At 41.1% G+C, this 19,235-nt stretch overlaps 1 protein-coding gene across 1 annotated transcript in view; it reads left to right on the forward strand.

The window, feature by feature from the left end:
* Positions 1–19,235, forward strand: part of MCM8 (minichromosome maintenance 8 homologous recombination repair factor) — an 88,244-nt gene that overhangs the window by 11,772 nt on the left and 57,237 nt on the right. The window contains exons 4-8 of the mRNA XM_030196309.1: positions 2,046–2,128; positions 2,659–2,805; positions 7,435–7,538; positions 12,820–13,018; positions 14,851–14,936. Of these exons, the coding sequence (XP_030052169.1) occupies positions 2,046–2,128; positions 2,659–2,805; positions 7,435–7,538; positions 12,820–13,018; positions 14,851–14,936 (619 nt within the window). The remainder of the gene's footprint in view (positions 1–2,045; positions 2,129–2,658; positions 2,806–7,434; positions 7,539–12,819; positions 13,019–14,850; positions 14,937–19,235) is intronic.

Genomic DNA, 19,235 nt, shown 5'->3' on the forward strand with positions numbered 1-19,235 from the left:
TTAGATACGTAAATCACAGTATTTTATATCATGCCTGAATTCTGGGGAACAGCCGTGCCTCTCCCATGGCCATGCTCCCTTTGCAGTTGCACCTATGAAATTTAAGCACATAGGTAGGATGTAGGACAGATCCATATGTAATTACTACTACTAATTAAGGGCTTATTAACACCAATTATTGATAGCACCTAATTAGTTAATTAGTTTGTGTGGCTGTGTGCCAAATTTGGGTAACCTATACAGAATCTGGCAGATAATGGCTACATTTTTTGTTTCATGCAAAGAAAGTAAGCCTAGCTGAAATTGTCCTTTTATTAATTAGATTGTTTGTGTCTTTCACTTTTTTGGTATTTAATTCCAAATATTGCACCTTGATGTATTTTAGAAGACAGGGACAGGACTTTTGGTACCAACACAATTTTAATTTTTTAAACTTACAATACAGAAACTAAAATCAAACTTCTTTGGTCTGAAAAAGGATAAAAGCTGCAGTTATTTTCAGATCAAATGAGATAAAATCTAGGCATAAAAAGTTAGGCCTGAATCAGGTGTGTGTATGTATAGTGAAGAATGAGGTAGAACAGGCTGTTCTATGAATCAGAGCCAGTTTAGTGTGACGTTAGGACATTTTCGGTTTTATTGGGTTTAAACCCCAATTGTGAAAATGTTTACTAGGGCAATTGAGTTTATCTGTAAAAACAGTCTGATCAGTGCTCTTTGCTGCAAGGTCTGGGGGCCAGTGGAAGCCCCAGTCGACCTTATCTGTCCCCAAAATTCCACTTTGTTCTCTCAAGACAGAAAGCACCAGGCAATTCAAATGTACTGCAACCGATATGGTGCTGGATGGTAACACTTGTTTTATATTACTAGTCTTTTTTACCACCTCCCCAAATTAGTACTCACCAGCCACCTGCAATTTAGAGAGATAAAAGACTAGGAAGGCCATACGTATGAGAAAAACAATTCTTTAATTACTTACCAAGATACAGATACAAATTGGTAGCACATAGAGTTTATCTTGTTGGGCAGACTAGATGGACCGTGCAGGTCTTTTTCTGCCATCATCTACTATGTACTGTGTTACTATGTTCTCATATGGGAAAGAAGCACTGTTACATAGAAATGTAATCTGTGACTGTCTCTTCCAATGTACTGCTCTGGTACAGCTGTTTTTATACCTTTTGTGTTAAGCAGTGCTTCACATTACTTCAGCGCTTATCTTCCTCAGAGATCATTCTGTTTTCTGTTCTCACCATCTATTTTCCCTTAAGTTGCTAAATCACAATTCTGTCCATCCATAATTGCACCTTTCCCACGCCAGCTTGCCCATAAGGGTATCATAATAGATCATAAATTCCTGAGTTTACACAGGCTCATGTTCTTTAATAAATTACAGGCTTCTCAATCTCTGATAGATTCCAGAGTTGCACCAGCTTGTCAGCCTCTGCCCTTTTTGACCTGTGCTGGGGTGCTGACCTGTGCTCATGATTCTACACACTACAAAAAAGGCTTCAGAAAAGATATAGGGGGAGATTAAAACCGGAGCCAGGGGAGAGCCAACTTGAAGGGGTTGAGAGTGGAGACGGGATGGTGGAGGTTGATAGGGTCTCTGCTGTTTGTCCTGCAATGGTCTTGGCTCTCATATTAAAGTACGTTTGTTTTTTGTTTTTTTTTACATACTGGCCCTACTTTAAAAAATAACAAACGCTTCTGATCTGATAGTGATTTTGAACTAAGTGCTTTTTTATTTAGGTGGTTGTTTACTAAAGCTAAGCTCGAGTAATCTGCAGCAGGGCCCATAGGAATAAAATGGGTCCTGCTGCAGATAACTTAAGCTAAGCTTTAGTAAACAGGGGGTTTACTGACCTTTATGTATTCAAAACAGTTTGCCTAGCATTTCTGCAATTCAACCTTTAACCCTTCCTAGTGTGAGGGGTTGGCGTTCTATTTCCCCATGGTACCTTTTTTATTTTATTGTGCAGTTTCTTTAAATGAATGTTTGCCTTGCCTGCTCTGTGGAATTTCTTACAATTTTCTCTGATTAGCTTATAGTGAGGATTCTCCTTTTGTTCAGAAGATTCAAGCATTTGAAAAGTTTTTCACAAGTCGTATAGATTTGTATGATAAGGTAAGACATTTTAGCTATTTGAGGACAAAATGTGAAAATGTAGGGGGTTTTGTATTATTTATTTTTGGGAATTAGTTCCTAATGTTTAAATTTTCCATCCAATAAACTTTCTCTGCTTTCCTTTTTGTTTTTTTCCCCCACATTTAGGGCCCTGTTTACTAAGCCATTTTATAGGCGCATTAACCATGTATTCGCATTAACAGTGTACGTACCTACAATAACCCTATAGGTGCCTGCACGGCTAGCACACACACTAATTGTAGGTGCGTTAAAAACGCTAACACGCTTTAGTAGACAGGGTCCTTAATAAGTACTAGTATTAATCTTGCACTGTGTAGAATTACTAGCGTTGTTTTTAATGATAGGCACAGCAGCAAGTGGGCTATATGGTTGCTATTTGATATTTTCTTTTGTATAGAGGTGGGTGGGGGTGGGTTCACCCTACCGCATCCTTATGAATGTATAAAAAATGTGAATAGTCTTTTATATCTGGAGGGTTGTTTTCGTCTCTTAGCTTCAATCTTTTACAGGATGAAATTGAAAGAAAGGGAAGTATCCTTGTGGATTATAAAGAGCTCATACAAGATGAAGAATTAGTTTCATTAACACCAATATCCACTGAACTGAGAGATATGCCAGAAAAAATATTGGATTGTATGGGTCTAGCAGTTCACCAGGTAAATATTTGAATAAGTTGCTGTGAAGCTGTTACAAATTTTTTTAACAATGTAACTTTTTTATATTAAGATCTTCAGTGATGAGTTTCTCTTAGAAAAGATAGTTTAATGATCTTGTATTCAATAATGTGGTGGTAACTATCCATTAAAGGTTTGTTCAAATTGTGTTTGTGGAGAAGGTACTCTGGGACCTTTTGAGTAGAGTTGCCTAGTGGTTAGAGCACTGGGCTGACGATCAGTTTCAAATTTCACTGCTCAAAATCAAAAAGAGCAGCAAGTCACTATTAAACCTCCATTGCCTCAGGTACAAACTTAGGGGTATGTTTACTAAGGCCATGTATGTGTCCATACTATTCCTATGGGCGCATACACAGCGCACGTTAAAAACACTAACACACCCTAGTAAACATACCCTTTAGATTGTGAGCCCTTCAGGGACAGGGAAATTACTTGGTGTACTTAAACTTAGCTCACCTTGAATTACTACTAAAGTATGAACTAAATTCAAATAAGTGTTTTTGACATGATTGGAATTGTTTAAATTAACTAAACCGGGATATCACCATAAGTATTTGCAGGAGAAATACACGATTGTCACAAAAGTGGGGAGAGGCGTTGCATGTTTCTCTTTCAGGGGATTTAAGTGATGTTTGGTGTCCGCCGGAGCTGTAACTCCAAGTGTCTTGTTATGGGAAATGAATTATAAGATGCTTATGCATATCTACTATAATAAAACTCACCCTCAAAGTTCTGAAGACAACGTTCTGAAGTCACTCAGTCACTCCCTGAAGGGTTCATGGATTCATGGTGGTGATGCCACAACACTGACCATGTCTCTGTGCCCCGCCCTCGCCTGACGGACTAATCAGAAAAAACACCCTCAACATTCTGAAACACAAAGGACCATCACAACACCGTTCCCAGGCAACACTAGGCGCAACGTAAGACGGACCAATCAGAGGAAACTACGTGACAATAAGGGAGGAGCATTCCCCAGCAGAATGGCTCATTATCTGTGCAGCACGGAGAGCACAGAACTACCGCTGGAACGAGAGAAGAATATTCCTGCTGTGGGTATGTGCAAAAATAGACCGGGGGGGGGGGGGGGGGAGAAATTTTTAAATGCCTAATGCCAGTACTGAAGAGTGCCAGAGGGCCCATAGCAAAGATTATATTTGGGATCACTTGACATGCAGTCAGAGGAGCCGGAAAACAACGTGCCCGTCACCATCTGGAACGTGGGCGAACAGGACAAGCTGCGGCCCAGCTGGATGGATTACCCGTGACCCAGCCAGCAGCAAACAGCGACCAAGGAAGGGGGAGGACTCCTTCCCTGCCTAGGAATCGCTGGAGACTGGCTGCCAAACTAACGAAACAACCGCACACCGACGCACCACCTCCATCATTCAAAAGGCATCCACTCTTTCTTCAACAGAAATGCAAACTAATAATACAAAACAAAGAATACCCGTTTTCTCACGCAGCTACAGGTAACTCCCCACCCTCTTCCTCTTCCCCTTTTGCCAAAGCGGCCGTGCCCAACCATCCCCAGCCTCAGGCAAGCCGTCTTCCACCTCCAGGATGCCCAGAACCCCAGCCCAACGGAAAAAGACGGCGCTGCTTCCCACAGCACATTTCTCTTCCAGTGTTCCCCTACAGCAGCCCTGAAACGGCCAAAAAATACCGACAGACCAAGAACGTGCTCCTCTACCTTCCGCCCATCTAAAACAACACTGCTGCCTCAGCACAACACAAAAAAAAACAAAACAGAAAAAACAATCCAACACTCAGCAAAGGCTGACCCCCCTACAACCACATTTACATTTCACCAACAGAAAGACCCCCCTCCACAAACCTCCTTGACAGACAAAACCACACACACACAATACAACAGACACACACCCTCAAAGCCACACACCAATCCATCCCACTTTGCCAGCATAGCACAGCACATCCCCCAACCCCCCAAGCAAAAAAACAAAACAAAAAAGACACACACCCCACCCTCACACACACACACACACACAATAACTCTGTGAGACATACACACACACACACACACACACAAAAAACCACATGCTAGCGCCCGTTTCATTGGTTTCGGAAACGGGCCTTTTTTACTAGTATATATATATATTTTGCCCCATAGAGCCTGTAAAGCTCTGTTTTGAGCTGATAGTACTTGTTTGAAGTATCAGCAGTTGCAAGCTAATTTGGAGCACATGCTCTAGACTTCTCCTGTAATTGCCTCCTTTGGAGGCAGATCTGTGCTTATGTACTGTACCTACCTTGTGGCGAACACAATGGACTATGATGCCACTTACTCTTTTTGAGAGATGGTTCCCTGTACTGCAGTGATTCACAGGATTCCTAAAGTGAGAGGTGTGTATGGGGAAGAAGTCAATTTTGCAGAACTGGATGCTTCCAGACCCCCCTGCTTTGGGCCAGTAACATTCTTTGATGATGAATTTGGTGGTGATGGAATGCTGTAATGTTCTGGACATGGAGTCTAAGAAAGGGAAAGTTTTTCTGTGCACCTGGGCAGCCTTCTTGAGTTCACAACAACCTGCAACCTGAAGGAGAATCCTGAACTACTAGTGTCTTTGCTGATATACAGCTGAGTATCTCATTATGTGACATGTATTCTGTATTGGGGGGGGGGGGGGGGGGGAAAGTGTGGGACAGTTGGAGTTCTTTATAGTTAGCATACCTATTTGGAAAATTTTGGATTGTACCAGTTTATTTTTAGTGACTAAGTTTGTTTTGGTTTTGCTGATGTGTTCTAATAAAATTTTTTTCACATAAATGAACACATCCAAATATCTACAAAACAGTATTTCCCCTGTTAATGGGGGAAATTATCAAGCTACGTTAGGGCAATAACCCACATTATTAGCCCCTTAATGCAACTTAAAAGGCTCTAATGCTGGGTTTCATGCCCTAATGCAGCACTAAATAAGTTACTCTTCAGTACATAGTGATGAGATGCAAAACATGGAAGTGCAGCTCTTTGGACGTTTACAAAAATTATGATATACATGACTGCTGTCCTATGCAAAGAGGTGATTTTAGTTCATCTTTTTTTGGATGATTGGTTGATCAATGCACAGTCCTGAGAAGAGAACGAAGCATTAACTGCTTGAGTTATTCAATTTCTGTAGGACTTATGCTGTGTAGTGAACTTTCCCTAGAGCAACCTTGGTCCTTCTCCAACTCTGGAATCTTTGGGATCCAGGTTCCACACTTTCTTAGGCAAAGAGTTTCTCCCTCTTGAAAGAATAAGAAAGGTACAGTCATAGATCAGAAATCAGAGTCGACTCTACAAACCAACCGTATGCTGTATTACCTGTAGGTGATGGGATCGATGGCAATGACACTAGATTTAGTGCTGTGGCCAAAATACGCACGTGCCCCTTGAAAAGATCTATCTTAGTGAACTCCTCAGTCACAGGATTATGGAAACCAAGAAGAGTCTTGATTGGTGGTTGAAGAGTGACTGACTGTCTTTTCAAAGGAAAGAGTCTGGTGACATTAGACTGGATTCCGGTAACAGGTGCAAGCCTCTACTGATTGTTGGGTGCATTGCAGCGACAGATGGACTCGAGGTTACTAGTTGCAGGAGGAAGCCCAGTGGTCAGTCAGTTGCATGGAGACAGTAGCTATTTGCGTAGCTCTCAAAGAGTTCCATCTAATATTTCAGAGCAGTCAGAATTCTGTTGAACAGTGCAACATCAATGGCTTATGTAAACGTGCAGGGAGGAGTAAGAAGTTGTCAACTTGCAGAAGAAGTGAAACTATTGAAGGAATGGGCTGAAAAGAATTATCACCGGGGCTGCCGGTCCTAGATCTGATAACGGACCATCAGTCACAGGAAGGATTAAAAGTCACAGGGTTAGGTGCTTTGATTCAACCCTGGCCATAGATGGGTCCTCTGTATCTCTTTTCCCTGTGTTCCTTGATAGGCAGGGTATTACAGCGGAACAGGCGCATGCAGAACTGATAGTTCTTGTGGCTCCAAAATGATCCAGGAGGCCTTGGTATGGAGATCTGGTGAGTTGCTGATATTCTCCCCCAAGACTCCCTTTTTGGTACAAGATCCAATCCATTTTATCTTATGGCTTGGCTGTTGAGAGGGTGTGGTTAAGGAAAAAAAGGTTACTTAGAGTTCCAGAAAGAAGTCTTCTTCTTTGGTGTATGTTAGGATATGGAGGATCTTTGAAGGTTGGTGTGTAGCAAAGGGCCTAGTTCCTTTCTGGTATATGTAAAAACATAGAAATTTTAAAGATTTTGGAAACTAGAATAGGAGTGAATAAGCAAGTCCTACTACAGCCAGTCAAGCACATTCGTAATAAATAGCTCATTCCCTCCCTGTTTACTAAGCCGCACTAGTGGCTGCCGTTCGCTAATGCTGACATAGCCCATTCACTGTGAAGGGACTGTGTCAGTGTTGCCGCACGGCTTAGTAAACAGGGGGGTTTATCTCTGAAGCAGATATTGACTTCTAAAAAAATGAATAATAATTGTAGATTAGTGCTGTTGCCTCATTTATTTTCATCCCTGACCATAAAGTTGTTTTTTAGGTGTTTCATCTTTTTTTTTTTTAATTATTATTTTTATTTTTTTACGAAGGTACTCACAAAAGACCTTGAAAGACATGCAGCTGAATTACAGGAGCAGGAAGGACTACCGAGAGATGAAGCACCTATTATAAATGTACCTTATATCCATGCAAGGTATTGAACTTCGAGGAACATTTTTTTTCTCTGATAGAATGAAGAGAATAAGTAGGGTATGGGGATATCCAAAATGTTTTGCCATTTGTTTTATTTCTAATTTTACTTTTTGAACATTTTTTTTAAATAGTGTGGTTGGGTTAATTCACGTTAAGGATATTAAATAGAAAAAATAGCATATTTTTAAAAGTAACTTTTATTATTAATTTACCTTTTTATATGCCACCTAGCCCTACAGAATTCAGGGCAGATTACAGTAGAAACGTACCCCCAAATTCTATTTATGTTGTTTATCATGTAGCTTCAGCTCATTTTCAGCTCAGCTTCAGCTCATTTTCAGCTCAAGGATTTTGAGCTGGATAAAGAGCTGAAGTTATTGGATGTGAAGAGTCCTGTTGGACTAGCTACTTGATTTCAGACTGTTGGAGCTCAGTCCTGTCCGATGGAGGATCTAATTCCCTACAGCTGGGCAGCATCGGATGTTGAATGCCGCTGAATCAATAAGGGTTTGGACACTACGATGTTTTCCCATGGGATGATTTGACTGTTTGATGCCTTTTTGGTTTTTTGGTCTTCTGGCTTTTTATGGGTAATGAATGTATGAATGAAGGATGAATGGTTATTTTGATATGTGTAGTATAGAACAATAAGTTAGGTAATTAATTATTGTGTTTATATTTGTTTAATACTAATAAAGATGATATGCTAATTATATATACAAAATATTTATATTTTCCTAATTTGTAGCTGATTAACTTGGGGTGAATTCAGACTGTGAGATTCCTATTTATTTTAATTGTTGTAACGCATCCATTTTGAGCCTGAGACCTTACCGCCACCCGTTGACTTAGCGGTGTACTACTGTCTTTGCCTCTGAGACAGGAGTAACCTTCTGGAGGTCTCCTGGAGGGTGGACCCTTGCCCCCCAGGCAGAACCCCAGGCAAGAAAAATTCTGGCTACTAAATAAGTATTAGGCATAATAAACGTTTATTCAAATAGTCAAAGAAGCCAATCAGTAATTATTGAAATATCAACAAATAAAATTCCAATAGACTATAATATGTAGCAAATAAAAACAGAATTTTCCCTGGGAGCTGTCAATATGTCCACCTGTTAGTGTAGACACATTGAGGCTCGCCATCCTCGGTTCTGTTTCCTCTTAAATACTTTTTCTTCCTTTCTTCATTATCTTAATTATAATTGCCCTTTCTACCTAATGAATATGCATCTTTCCAGAACATTCTATTTCCTTTTATGGTGAATCCTGTTCCAACACTTTCTACCATCTTCCAACTTCTATCATTTATTCCCTCATTGCATTGACAGTTAGGGCCTGTCATTGTCACCACTGTGGTCGTGACTCCTCTTTGACTCACCTTATTTCCCAGTGGTCAGCTTCTGAGCTGGCTCCTTTCTGTTCTTTCACCTTGCATTGTTGTTTCCTTCCTGTTTGTTTCAAGCCTCACTTTGGTGTTCAGTGTGTTTTCTGCCTCTGTCCTGTAGTGTTTCCACTTCCTGTGTGTTTCAAGCCACACTTTGGTGTTCATTGTGTTTCCTGCCTCTGTCCTGTAGTTGTGACATTATTAGTGAGGGCCTTTATAAGGAAGTGGTGGACTTTCATTCAGGGCCTGTTCAATGCCAAAGGTCTCCAGGTTAGTCCGTGTGCAGTGAAGCACTTCTGCCTTGTTCATAGTCTGTGTGCCCGTGGGCACTTCTGTCTTGATTTCTTGTTTAGGGTGCCTGTGTACACTTCTGCTTCTGTTCTTCTCTGTTTGGCTGTGTGCTAGGGTCAGCCTTCAGCCTTAGTTCTGTTGTTTGTCTGTGTGGGTCAGCTTTGTGTTCTGCCTAGACTGCCTTGCTTGCTCAGTACCCTCCAGTCCTGTTGTTCCAGTCTTGTCTGTTCTGGCATTGCCTGTCTACAGCTTCAGCTCCAGTCCTGTCTGTTCCGGCATTGCCTGTCTACAGCTTCAGCTCCAGTCCTGTCTGTTCCGGCATTGCCTGTCTACAGCTTCAGCTCCAGTCCTGTCTGTTCCGGCATTGCCTGTCTACAGCTTCAGCTCCAGTCCTGTCTGTTCCGGCATTGTCTGCCTACAGCTTCAGCTCCATTCTTGCTTGTTAGTCCAGTCCTGGTTGGGGGGTTTTGCCTCCTGTTGCCACTCGACGACAGTAGGCCAAGGGCTCATGTTGTTCCAGAGTCCGTGACTGTTTGTTTAGAGCCTGAGACCGTGACAGTCATGGACATAAGCAAAAGTTTTCATTAGAAAATGGTTTGACCTATGACCTTGTCAAACATAGTCACTATGCTAGACCCCCCCCCCCCCCCCCCCCACCGTCTTGCTGAGCCTACAATTTCACCCACACCCACTTCTCCTTCTGATTGTTTATCTGGATACTGCAGGTGTCCTTAGTCTTAGGAGTCTCTGGCTCTTGGTTGCTGTCCACCAACTTATCACAAGTTAGCATAGGCCAAATGTCAAACCACAAATTTCTACTGCCTTAGAAGGGTAATTTTTTTTTTTTTTTGTTACATTTGTACCCCGCGCTTTCCCACTCATGGCAGGCTCAATGCGGCTTACATGGGGCAATGGAGGGTTAAGTGACTTGCCCAGAGTCACAAGGAGCTGCCAGTGCCGGGAATCGAACTCAGTTCCCCAGGACCAAAGTCCACCACCCTAACCACTAGGCCACTAGGCCACTCCTCCAGAAAAAAAACATTTATAGCTGTCTGGGGACTCCTAAGTCTGTTCACAGCTCAAGAAAAGCAAAATAGCTATATTAAAATAAAAACTAGAAATATGGAGGGTTTGCACCTTTTTGTGGCCTCTGTGATATACAGCGGTAAGGTATTGTGCATTATCCGGGCAGTAATCAGCGCGTGTACACTGCTGATTACCACCCAGTTAGTATCATGCAGTAGAAAATGAATATTTTGTGCCACGCGTATTGGACGTGCGTAAAAAATGGAATTACGCGTTAGCCTGGCGGTTCCAAATTGACGTGCGTTGGGTGTGTGTAGGCACCTACATTCCTTAGTAAAAAGGCCCCTAAATATACCAGTAAACAAAAGGATAACAATTGGGACAAGAAAGGGAAAACTAAGCATTGAACAGCAATGCCATACACACTCTCATCCATCAAACTCTCTCAATGGGTCCATAATTTTTCACCAAAAATTTTATTTGAGCACATTCCCACAAACAATGAAGATAAGTCGCTTACTGAGTAACACATTTCTTACAAACTTCCAACCTCCTTGGCAAGACTTGTAGTGACCCAAACTGGCAACATATATAATCTGTGTAAAACTTTAAAATTCTGTCAACATAAGCTCTCCCAAATCACAGGCCCACTTATTCACCGCATTTCGGGTTTCCTGCTTTACTCAGAAAATAGTTATAAAACTTTGCAATCAAACCCATGACACCATGGCTAATTCCCATATCGGCCTCTTGTATTGCCCGCAATAACTTCCCCTTCTGACTCGGTAATGATGATATGGTGCTGAATAATACTGAAACAATTCAGAGTTCTCTAGTTCATACTGTTCCTGTAAAACTTGAAACAATATTTCAGACATCTCTTCATCTAGCAGATGTTGTACCTGCCATATACCCTTTACTGTGCTGCGATTTAAAACCCAAACTCTCTAAGCCTAGAGGGAATAACCTATTACCTAAGAATGTATGACATAATTTTTCCATACCCAATGCACTGCTCACAAAAGCAGATTATGCATTATCTGGATTAGTAACATCTTGCTTTGAGCATGTAAGACATAAGCTAAACAGTAGTGCTGGCTTACAAAATAAATATGTGTACAAGTTCTTTGTGTTTTAAATTTGCATCTCGTTAGGTTATTACATGGTGCGCTAGAAGCCTCTTAATCAGCTTCTAAAGGATGCACTTTAGGTTACCTTCAGTAAGATTTTTATATCTGACCATGATATTTATTCCATCACTTTGTTTCCCATGTCGTATGATAGTGAGCTTGTTTAAATAGTACAAATTGCTTAAACTACTCTTAAGTTCTTAAAATTTGGCAATCTTTCCCATTTCCAGTTAGCTATGATTTTGCAGTGAGCTGTTACCATGCATTATTTCAAGAACTTCCACTTCTTCCTCCCCTCCCCTTGTAATAAAAAAAAAAAAAGTGCTAGGATGCTGTTTCAGTTGAATAACTTATAATTAGGTATTTTTAAATACTAAAAAAAAAATAAAATGAATGATATGAAGTGTGCAGTGATAAACTCAAACTATAATGTGGATAAATATAGTTTTTAGAAGTGCTCAGTTAACACGTCGATCATAAATGTAGTGACTGGCTGAGTAGAGAACCATCATTGCAGCACCTGACAATCGGCATTCTCTGAGATTCATCTAAACCTTAGATTTTGTTCTCCATATCTTCTCTTTTCCTCCAGTTCTTCTTTCTTCTCTCCCAAGCCAAACACTAACGCCCACTAGAGCCTTGTTTAGCTCTTCATCCACACATCAACCACATCCTCCCACTTGACCACTTGTACGTTTGGGAAGCTTGCCAGGTGCCCTTGGCCTGGATTGGCCGCTGTCGTGGACAAGATGCTGGACTCGATGGACCCTTGATCTTTTCCCAGTATGGCATTACTTATGTACTTATGACCAGTGCTTCGTAATTTCCACTTTGATCTCTTGAGTCTCTTTTGAACTCTTGAAACCATTCTCTCATTTTTGCATATCCAGTTCCTCCCCACTGTTGCACCAATTTTGTTATGCTGACTGTTTTTTCTGTTACACCTCACATTCGGTTGGCTGCCATCATCAGGCTCAAGTCCTTGCAAGGTGGCCCACTTCCTGGGAATGTGTTTTTTCTCATAGCCATGTCCTTCGATATCTTAGGCACTTCAATTGATGCCCCATGGGGATTTTACTACTGCAAATCTTAGATTACTTGCTCTTTTTTGCTTGGTTGAGACAGTGTTCTGTGGCTAGACGGCTGTGTTGGACAGTAACAATCATTTCCTACTCCTCCTCTGCTAATACTGAGTGCTAATGGGTTTCTTCATTGTTAGTAAATGCCAGCTTCCTTAAGTCATACTAATTGTTGGGAGGAGAGAGGCTTTCCCTTCTAGATGCAGTGGGTAGCCTGATTTATTTAATCATGAGAGAGAGAATATTTGTTCTATGCTTTTTTATTTTATGTTTTTGCTGCACATGTTCCCTGTAATAAATCCACACGAAATACATATAATCATTTTCACAAGTTTAGCAGAAATGGTTGACAACTTGTTTGTTTTTGTTTAGAGTATATAACTATGACCCTTTGACACCACTGAAACATCTTCGAGCAAATTGCTATGGGAAATATATTTCCTTGCGTGGGACTGTTGTGCGAGTGAGTAATATTAAACCACTGTGTACCAAGATGGCTTTCAGATGCAACGCTTGTGGAGATGTGCAGAGTCATTCTCTCCCGGATGGAAAGTACACTGTTCCTACCAAGGTGAATAGCTATTTTCCAGGAAATTTATGCATCATCATCTAATGCTGTGTTTATTCAAGCATTTAGACAAAATAATCCAATGTGACAATTTTGTAAGTGGACATTTGTGATAGTTGTTTTGTTTATCCCTTCCTTGCAGTTTGCTTGGAAGTAAACATAGCTTTGAAGTTTAAGGTACTGTTAGTGCTACTTTAACAGTGCTTTGAAGTTTTTAACGCTTGGTGATTAGTTTTGATGTCACATTTATTTGTAAATGGTTTTCTGTGGTTCTGCTGACTCGCTCTGGTGCACCGATCAGATTAATAGAACAATACAAAGAATTATTGCTCTCCCAGAGTTCAGAACTTGTTGGGAAGTTGCCACTGTATAGCAGTCTCCTCAGCTGCTCAGTTCTAAAGCTGTAGAAGGAAAGCAGCAACTCTTGTGGACTGATGATCAGAAGCAAGTGCAGGTGCTAGAGGCTATTAGCGCCATATTAGCACCTGTGTTTGCTTCCGCACTATGATCAGAGCCCCCGAGCGCATGAAACAATGTGCTTGCAGGCTCTGGACGCAACTAGCATGCAAATGCATGCCAAACAGGGCTCTTAGTGCAAGTAGCATTCAAATGCCTGCTAAATGTATTCCTCCCCAATGATCAGCAAGCAGCGTGCCAAACTTTGGTGCAAACTAAGCTAGCTCTGAGTTGGCATTAAGGTTTGCAGACTATTGGGGAGGAATGGTGAGCCCTGTTCAGCATGCATTTGCATGCTAGCAGGCCCCCCATTCCTCCCAATGCAACCGCCCACGCAGGAGCAGGAACCCTGACCCCCCCAAGCCACACGGTGGTTGGAGGTCCAGCAGACCTCCAGTCCCCCCAACCCCTCCTGACATAAGTTAAGGGAGAGGGGGCTGGAGATCTGCTAGGTCTCCATCCCCCCTATCTCCTCCTAACATCCCTCCAGCTAAAGCCCTGCACATCAAAAAATAAAGAATTAAACCCAGGGCTGATATGGCAATCCACTAATAACTAAGGCTGCATCTTGATTAAAATTTTAATCATGCGATTAAAGGTATGTTGTTTATTTTGTTTTTCCCCATTGTGCACCTCCTTGTAACTGGGCAAGTCACTTAACCCTCTATTGCCCAGAGTTGCAAGGATCTGCAGTGGGAATAGAAATAAATAACATACCTTTAATTGTGCGATTAATCGTGATTACAAATTTTAAACCAGATGCAACCCTAAAAAAAATGCAAGAATAAAAAGTAATGAAAAGATGATAAATACAAAATAGAAATTGAAAAATTAGAAATTGAAGAATCCAAAACAGCATGCAGAATAGCTATAAACAGCCTTACAGTTTTCACAGCTTGCTTCAGAAAAGCAAGCCTACGAATAACCCCTCTTTCATTGGAGTGCTATTTAGTATCACTTTCTATTACCTTAACATTTCTCAAGTTTTTAATCCAGTTTGTCACCTTGTTCATCAGCTTTCTGTGTGCAGCAGTATTAAAGCTTTTACTGAAATTAAACACGTCACATCCAGTATTTTCCCATTCCTAGTTACCCAGTCAAAAAAAATGTCTGTTTTTAAGAGATGTGATGTTCTCATGTAAAACAATGCTGCCTTGGATCCTGTAAGCTGTTGGAATCAAGATCTCCATTGTATTATACTTTAGTAATGATTCCATTTTTTTTCTGTACTCCTAGCACTTCTGAAACTATGAGGCTTACGTTTTTTCCTATTGATAAAAAATATTGTGTTCATAATGATGATAGTCTTTATTTAAAGAATGGTATATTATTAATGGGGAAAGTAGAAAACAGCTAAATCTGAATCATTCTTGCAATAGTGTCCTCTTCTAGAATGTCGTGGGCGATCATTCACTGCCAATAGAAGCTCTCCATTGACAACTACAGTGGACTGGCAATCTATCAAGTAAGCAATGTTTGAGTGTTCAATTATTTGTGAAGCCCCATTATCAAAGGTATGTAAATGTGTGCTATTTTTTTAATACTGCCAGCTCTTTAGGGAAGATCAAAAACAATTCTACAAAGGTATTATGTTATAAAAAGGCATATTGTGCATTGTAGTGCTTTAATTATTTTGCATCGACTTTATAGAAACATCATTAAAATTCTTTTTACTATTAGCTGCTACACTCCAGGCTGTAGTCTGCATAATTCAATCTGTTATTATGTAAATAACTGGTATAATGAACTATAGGCTGAAGAAGGGTTTTAGATACTGTGTACCTACATTTAAGTAGTGGGCGATCATTTTATTTCTTGACATTTATTAGTTGAATTGAATCTTGTTAAATGCATAACTGGTTTTATATCATTTTATATTTACTTTTAAAATGCTTTCTTACAAATCAGAAATGATTCAAAAATTATGGTACATTGTTGTGGAACAATATGGTTTTGGATTTTAGATTCATTACTTTTCCAAATCTGAGCTCAAGGTGAGTAACATTCAGATTTTTGAGTTATTCCTTATTATCCATACAGGACCAGTCCAGACAAACAGGTTATGTATGCCGGCCAGCAAACAGAGACAGAACAAAAGCCCAGAACTGACTTAACTCCCTTTATAGGGGGCTGGTGTGGCTTTCAGCACCTCAGTATTCCTTAATCTCCATCATGGGGCAGACATGTAGGCTGCTTCTGGGAAGTCTATAGGCCCAGATTACTGTTGGAGGATACTCTGGGAAACAGTCCTTTGGGACTTTATTTCCTCTCCCTTCGGAAAAGGCTCAGTTGGGGTCTGAGTTCCCAACCCACTGGGTCAGTTCCAGGTGATACCAGTGACTTTTCGTCCTTGATGGGTCTGACGGACAACATGATCTCTCTCTTTCTCCTCCCTCCCCCTCCTCTCACTTTGAAAATAATAGGGAGTTATCCAACAAAAGGGATGAAAGGCTTGCAGGGCAACCTCTTCCCAGACTTCTTATGGTGTTTTGTCAAATTTATATTCACTGATTGCACTTTACCCGCACCTCCCTCCCTCTCCCTCCTTCTGTCTCTCTCCACCTGCTCCCAGTATGCCTAGAAAAAAGGGTGGTGATGGTGCTGCAGGTTGTCATAGCAGTTCAATATGTTAGCTGGTGCATGTAGCCTGGCTTGGGAGCAGGTAAGTGAATGCAAGCCAAAAGTGAAGCTGGAGGGGTTGCCTTGATTGTGCAATGGCATAAGACCTGGTCAGCCCTCCTGTTGTGGTGGGATTAGCAGCCATTTTACTATTACTTTGAACCAAAAATACATAAGTAAAGCATGCTGAACTTATTATATCTTTCCCTCTGATAGACCAATAGAAATGTTTGTGGAGGCTACGTATCAGCCTCAGACATGGCAGAACACATGTAGCTCCAGATCTCTACAGAGTTAATATTTCAACAGACAACCTTGCAGATCTACCAGATCTCCTGACTGTTTTTCCTCCCTCAAAGATAGGGGATCAATGGCAGGAACAGCCTGCAGAACTAGCTGTCTGCTCTTCTACATAGATGAAGCTTCCCACAGTGTCTTTAAGCCAGGTAGCGGTATGTAGAACAGGGAGGTCTCAAGTATATGCACACTGAACCTTATAGCTCCTGGAAAGGCTGCCTGCTTTTCTTCCTATCTCTCACCTTCAGGCGTTCCCCCCACCCCCCGAACCTTTTCAAATAATTTTCTCTGGTTGTCCAGTGGATCGAACTCCTTCACCCTATGCGTGCACACACTCCCCCTCCCGCCCCTCCCTATACTTTTACAACAAGGTGGAGGTAGGAGAGCATGAGCAACAGCTCCTTCCTCCTGCCGTGGGCCTGCTCAGAACAAGATGGTGGCACCCAGACCCTGCTCAGTGCATTCTGGGATGTACTGGGTGGGGCTAAACACCATATAAGGAAAAAACACCTTATATGGTGTTTAGCCTGACCCAGTGCATCCCAGAATGCACTGGCAGGTCCTGGGCACTGCCATTTTGTTGTGGGTGGGCCCGAGGGAGGAGCTGTTGCTCCTGCCCTCCTGCCTTCACCTTGTTGTAAAGGTACAGGGATGGGCGGATGTGGGGGGGTCGTATGGGGGTGTGTGTGCATGCGTGGGGGAACAGGTCCGGTCTACTGGACCACCATGGAAATTTTAAAAAATTTAAAAAAAAAAGGTTCAGGGGTTGTAGGGGTGAGGGTTGTAGGGAGGAGGGTTGCGGTCCACTGGACCACCAGGGAAAGTTACAAAAAATAAAAAAGATTGGGGTGCTCAGGGTCCACTGAACCACCAGGGTAAATTTTTAAAAAAAGGGTCGGAGGGGTCCGGTGCATCAGAGCTGTCAAATGGATTTGACAGCAGTGTCAAATCTATTTGACATCTTGGACTCGCCAACAGCAATGATGCACAAAGGGGGATCCGTGCAGCTCATTTGCATGCGATTTAATTTGTGCATCGCTGGCTGTTAGTGATTTGCTAAATTTTAGCAAGGCAGTCGTATTTTATGTCTGCCTTTGTGCATCGGGGCCTACGTCAGGGAGCATCTAGACTGGCACTAGTAACAGTACAGCAGGGCCTTGACAATGAACCATGAGAGCAGCTGGGCAACAGAAGAGCCTGAAGAAGGCTGTTTAGGCTGTTACATAGGCAACAGCAGGGGAAGCATAGAGGACAAGGGAGGAGGAAGATTTTCTCTGTGCTCTTGTATGTGGTGCTTTGTAAGGTCCAAAAAAACAGCAGGAGCAATATATAATCCACCACAGAGCCCAGTGCTGATATTTAAACTCATACTTATGCAGCTACTGGTAATATTTTTATCTGAATCCAGGCCTCGGTGGTGAATCGTTTCACATGGGCTTCACAAGCTCATGATTCACCCAGATCGTCATCGGTTTAGAGAGATATTAAAATTCAATGTTTTCTATTTTTATTACAAACTCATAAATTAAATACTTTAAAACTGCATACTGCACATTTATCTGAATCCCAGCAGTCTGGTTATGAACGGATGACCCCATAGCCTAGCCTACATGGGCCATGTTTCACAAAATGCTGCTTCAAGGCTGGTTCTTCAAAAATAAAATAAAAATATATTTGTAAATCAAGAGGAGGAGTGGCCTAGTGGTTAGGGTGGTGGACTTGGGTCCTGGAGAACTGAGGAACTGAGTTTGATTCCCACTTCAGGCACAGGCAGCTCCTTGTGACTCTGGGCAAGTCACTTAACCCTCCATTGCCCCATGTAAGCCGCATTGAGCCTGCCATGAGTGGTACAAATGTAACAAAAAAAAAAAAAAACATTTACCAAAAATCTATAACAAAATGCTTCATCTAATATTTTGGATTCCTCAAGGGCTTCAGTTGTTAGTGTCCAATGTTCCCGTAATAAGCCATATGGGAACAGACTGATGGGAACATTGGACACTAAAGGATTAAACCCCCTAGGTTGCTTATATATGATTAGGAGTTTATAATCAAATGGAAGTGATTCTGAACAAATGTAGTAAAGATCTGATGCTGCTGATTGTAGAAATGACTGCTAAGCTGGAGGTAATATGTTTCCCATTCAGCTTGGTAGTGTACCCTCTGTCTAGATTGGTAAATTGGACATAAATATGAAGGTTGGTGAGTTTAGGCCTTTTCTATTTTATCAGGTTTCTTTTTCTTGGATTTGTTCTCTCTATAGATTCTGAAGGATCCTATAATTGGGAACTAAAATAGGATTTTTTTTTATTACTTCTGTAAAGTTAGTATTAGTTTATTTCTTGTTAATTGTGAAACTTTTCTTTTTGGGTAAATCCTTATTTCTTTATACGTATAAAATTTTGCTTGTAAAAAATGTGGAATACTTAATAAAAAGAACATTAAAAAAAAAAGAAAATGTATTAATTCACTTTACTTACAATGGTACCTTATTCATGGTTTATAGTTAGCCTTTATTTGATATACTTCTATAAGGGCTATATCCCTGTCTCAGTATCTGAACAAGCATGAACCAAAGGCCAATATGTAGAAAACTCCTCACTCCACCTATCAGGTTTCATAAAAATGTATGTATGAAAAATGTTATAGATTTTGGGATAAAACTAGAATTTTTATAAAAGCCTCTTAGTTGAAGTTGTACTTTTCTCTGTTTTATTAATTAGAACAGTTGATACATGATCTGCTATGGATTTACAGCCTGTCTCACTAACACAGACTACCCAATAATTACTGTGGATTCTTTTGGATTCGTAATGAGTAAATGAAACCTTTATTAGAGGAAGCTAGA

This window comes from Microcaecilia unicolor, chromosome 3, assembly GCF_901765095.1.
Source record: "Microcaecilia unicolor chromosome 3, aMicUni1.1, whole genome shotgun sequence".
NCBI lineage: Eukaryota > Metazoa > Chordata > Amphibia > Gymnophiona > Siphonopidae > Microcaecilia > Microcaecilia unicolor.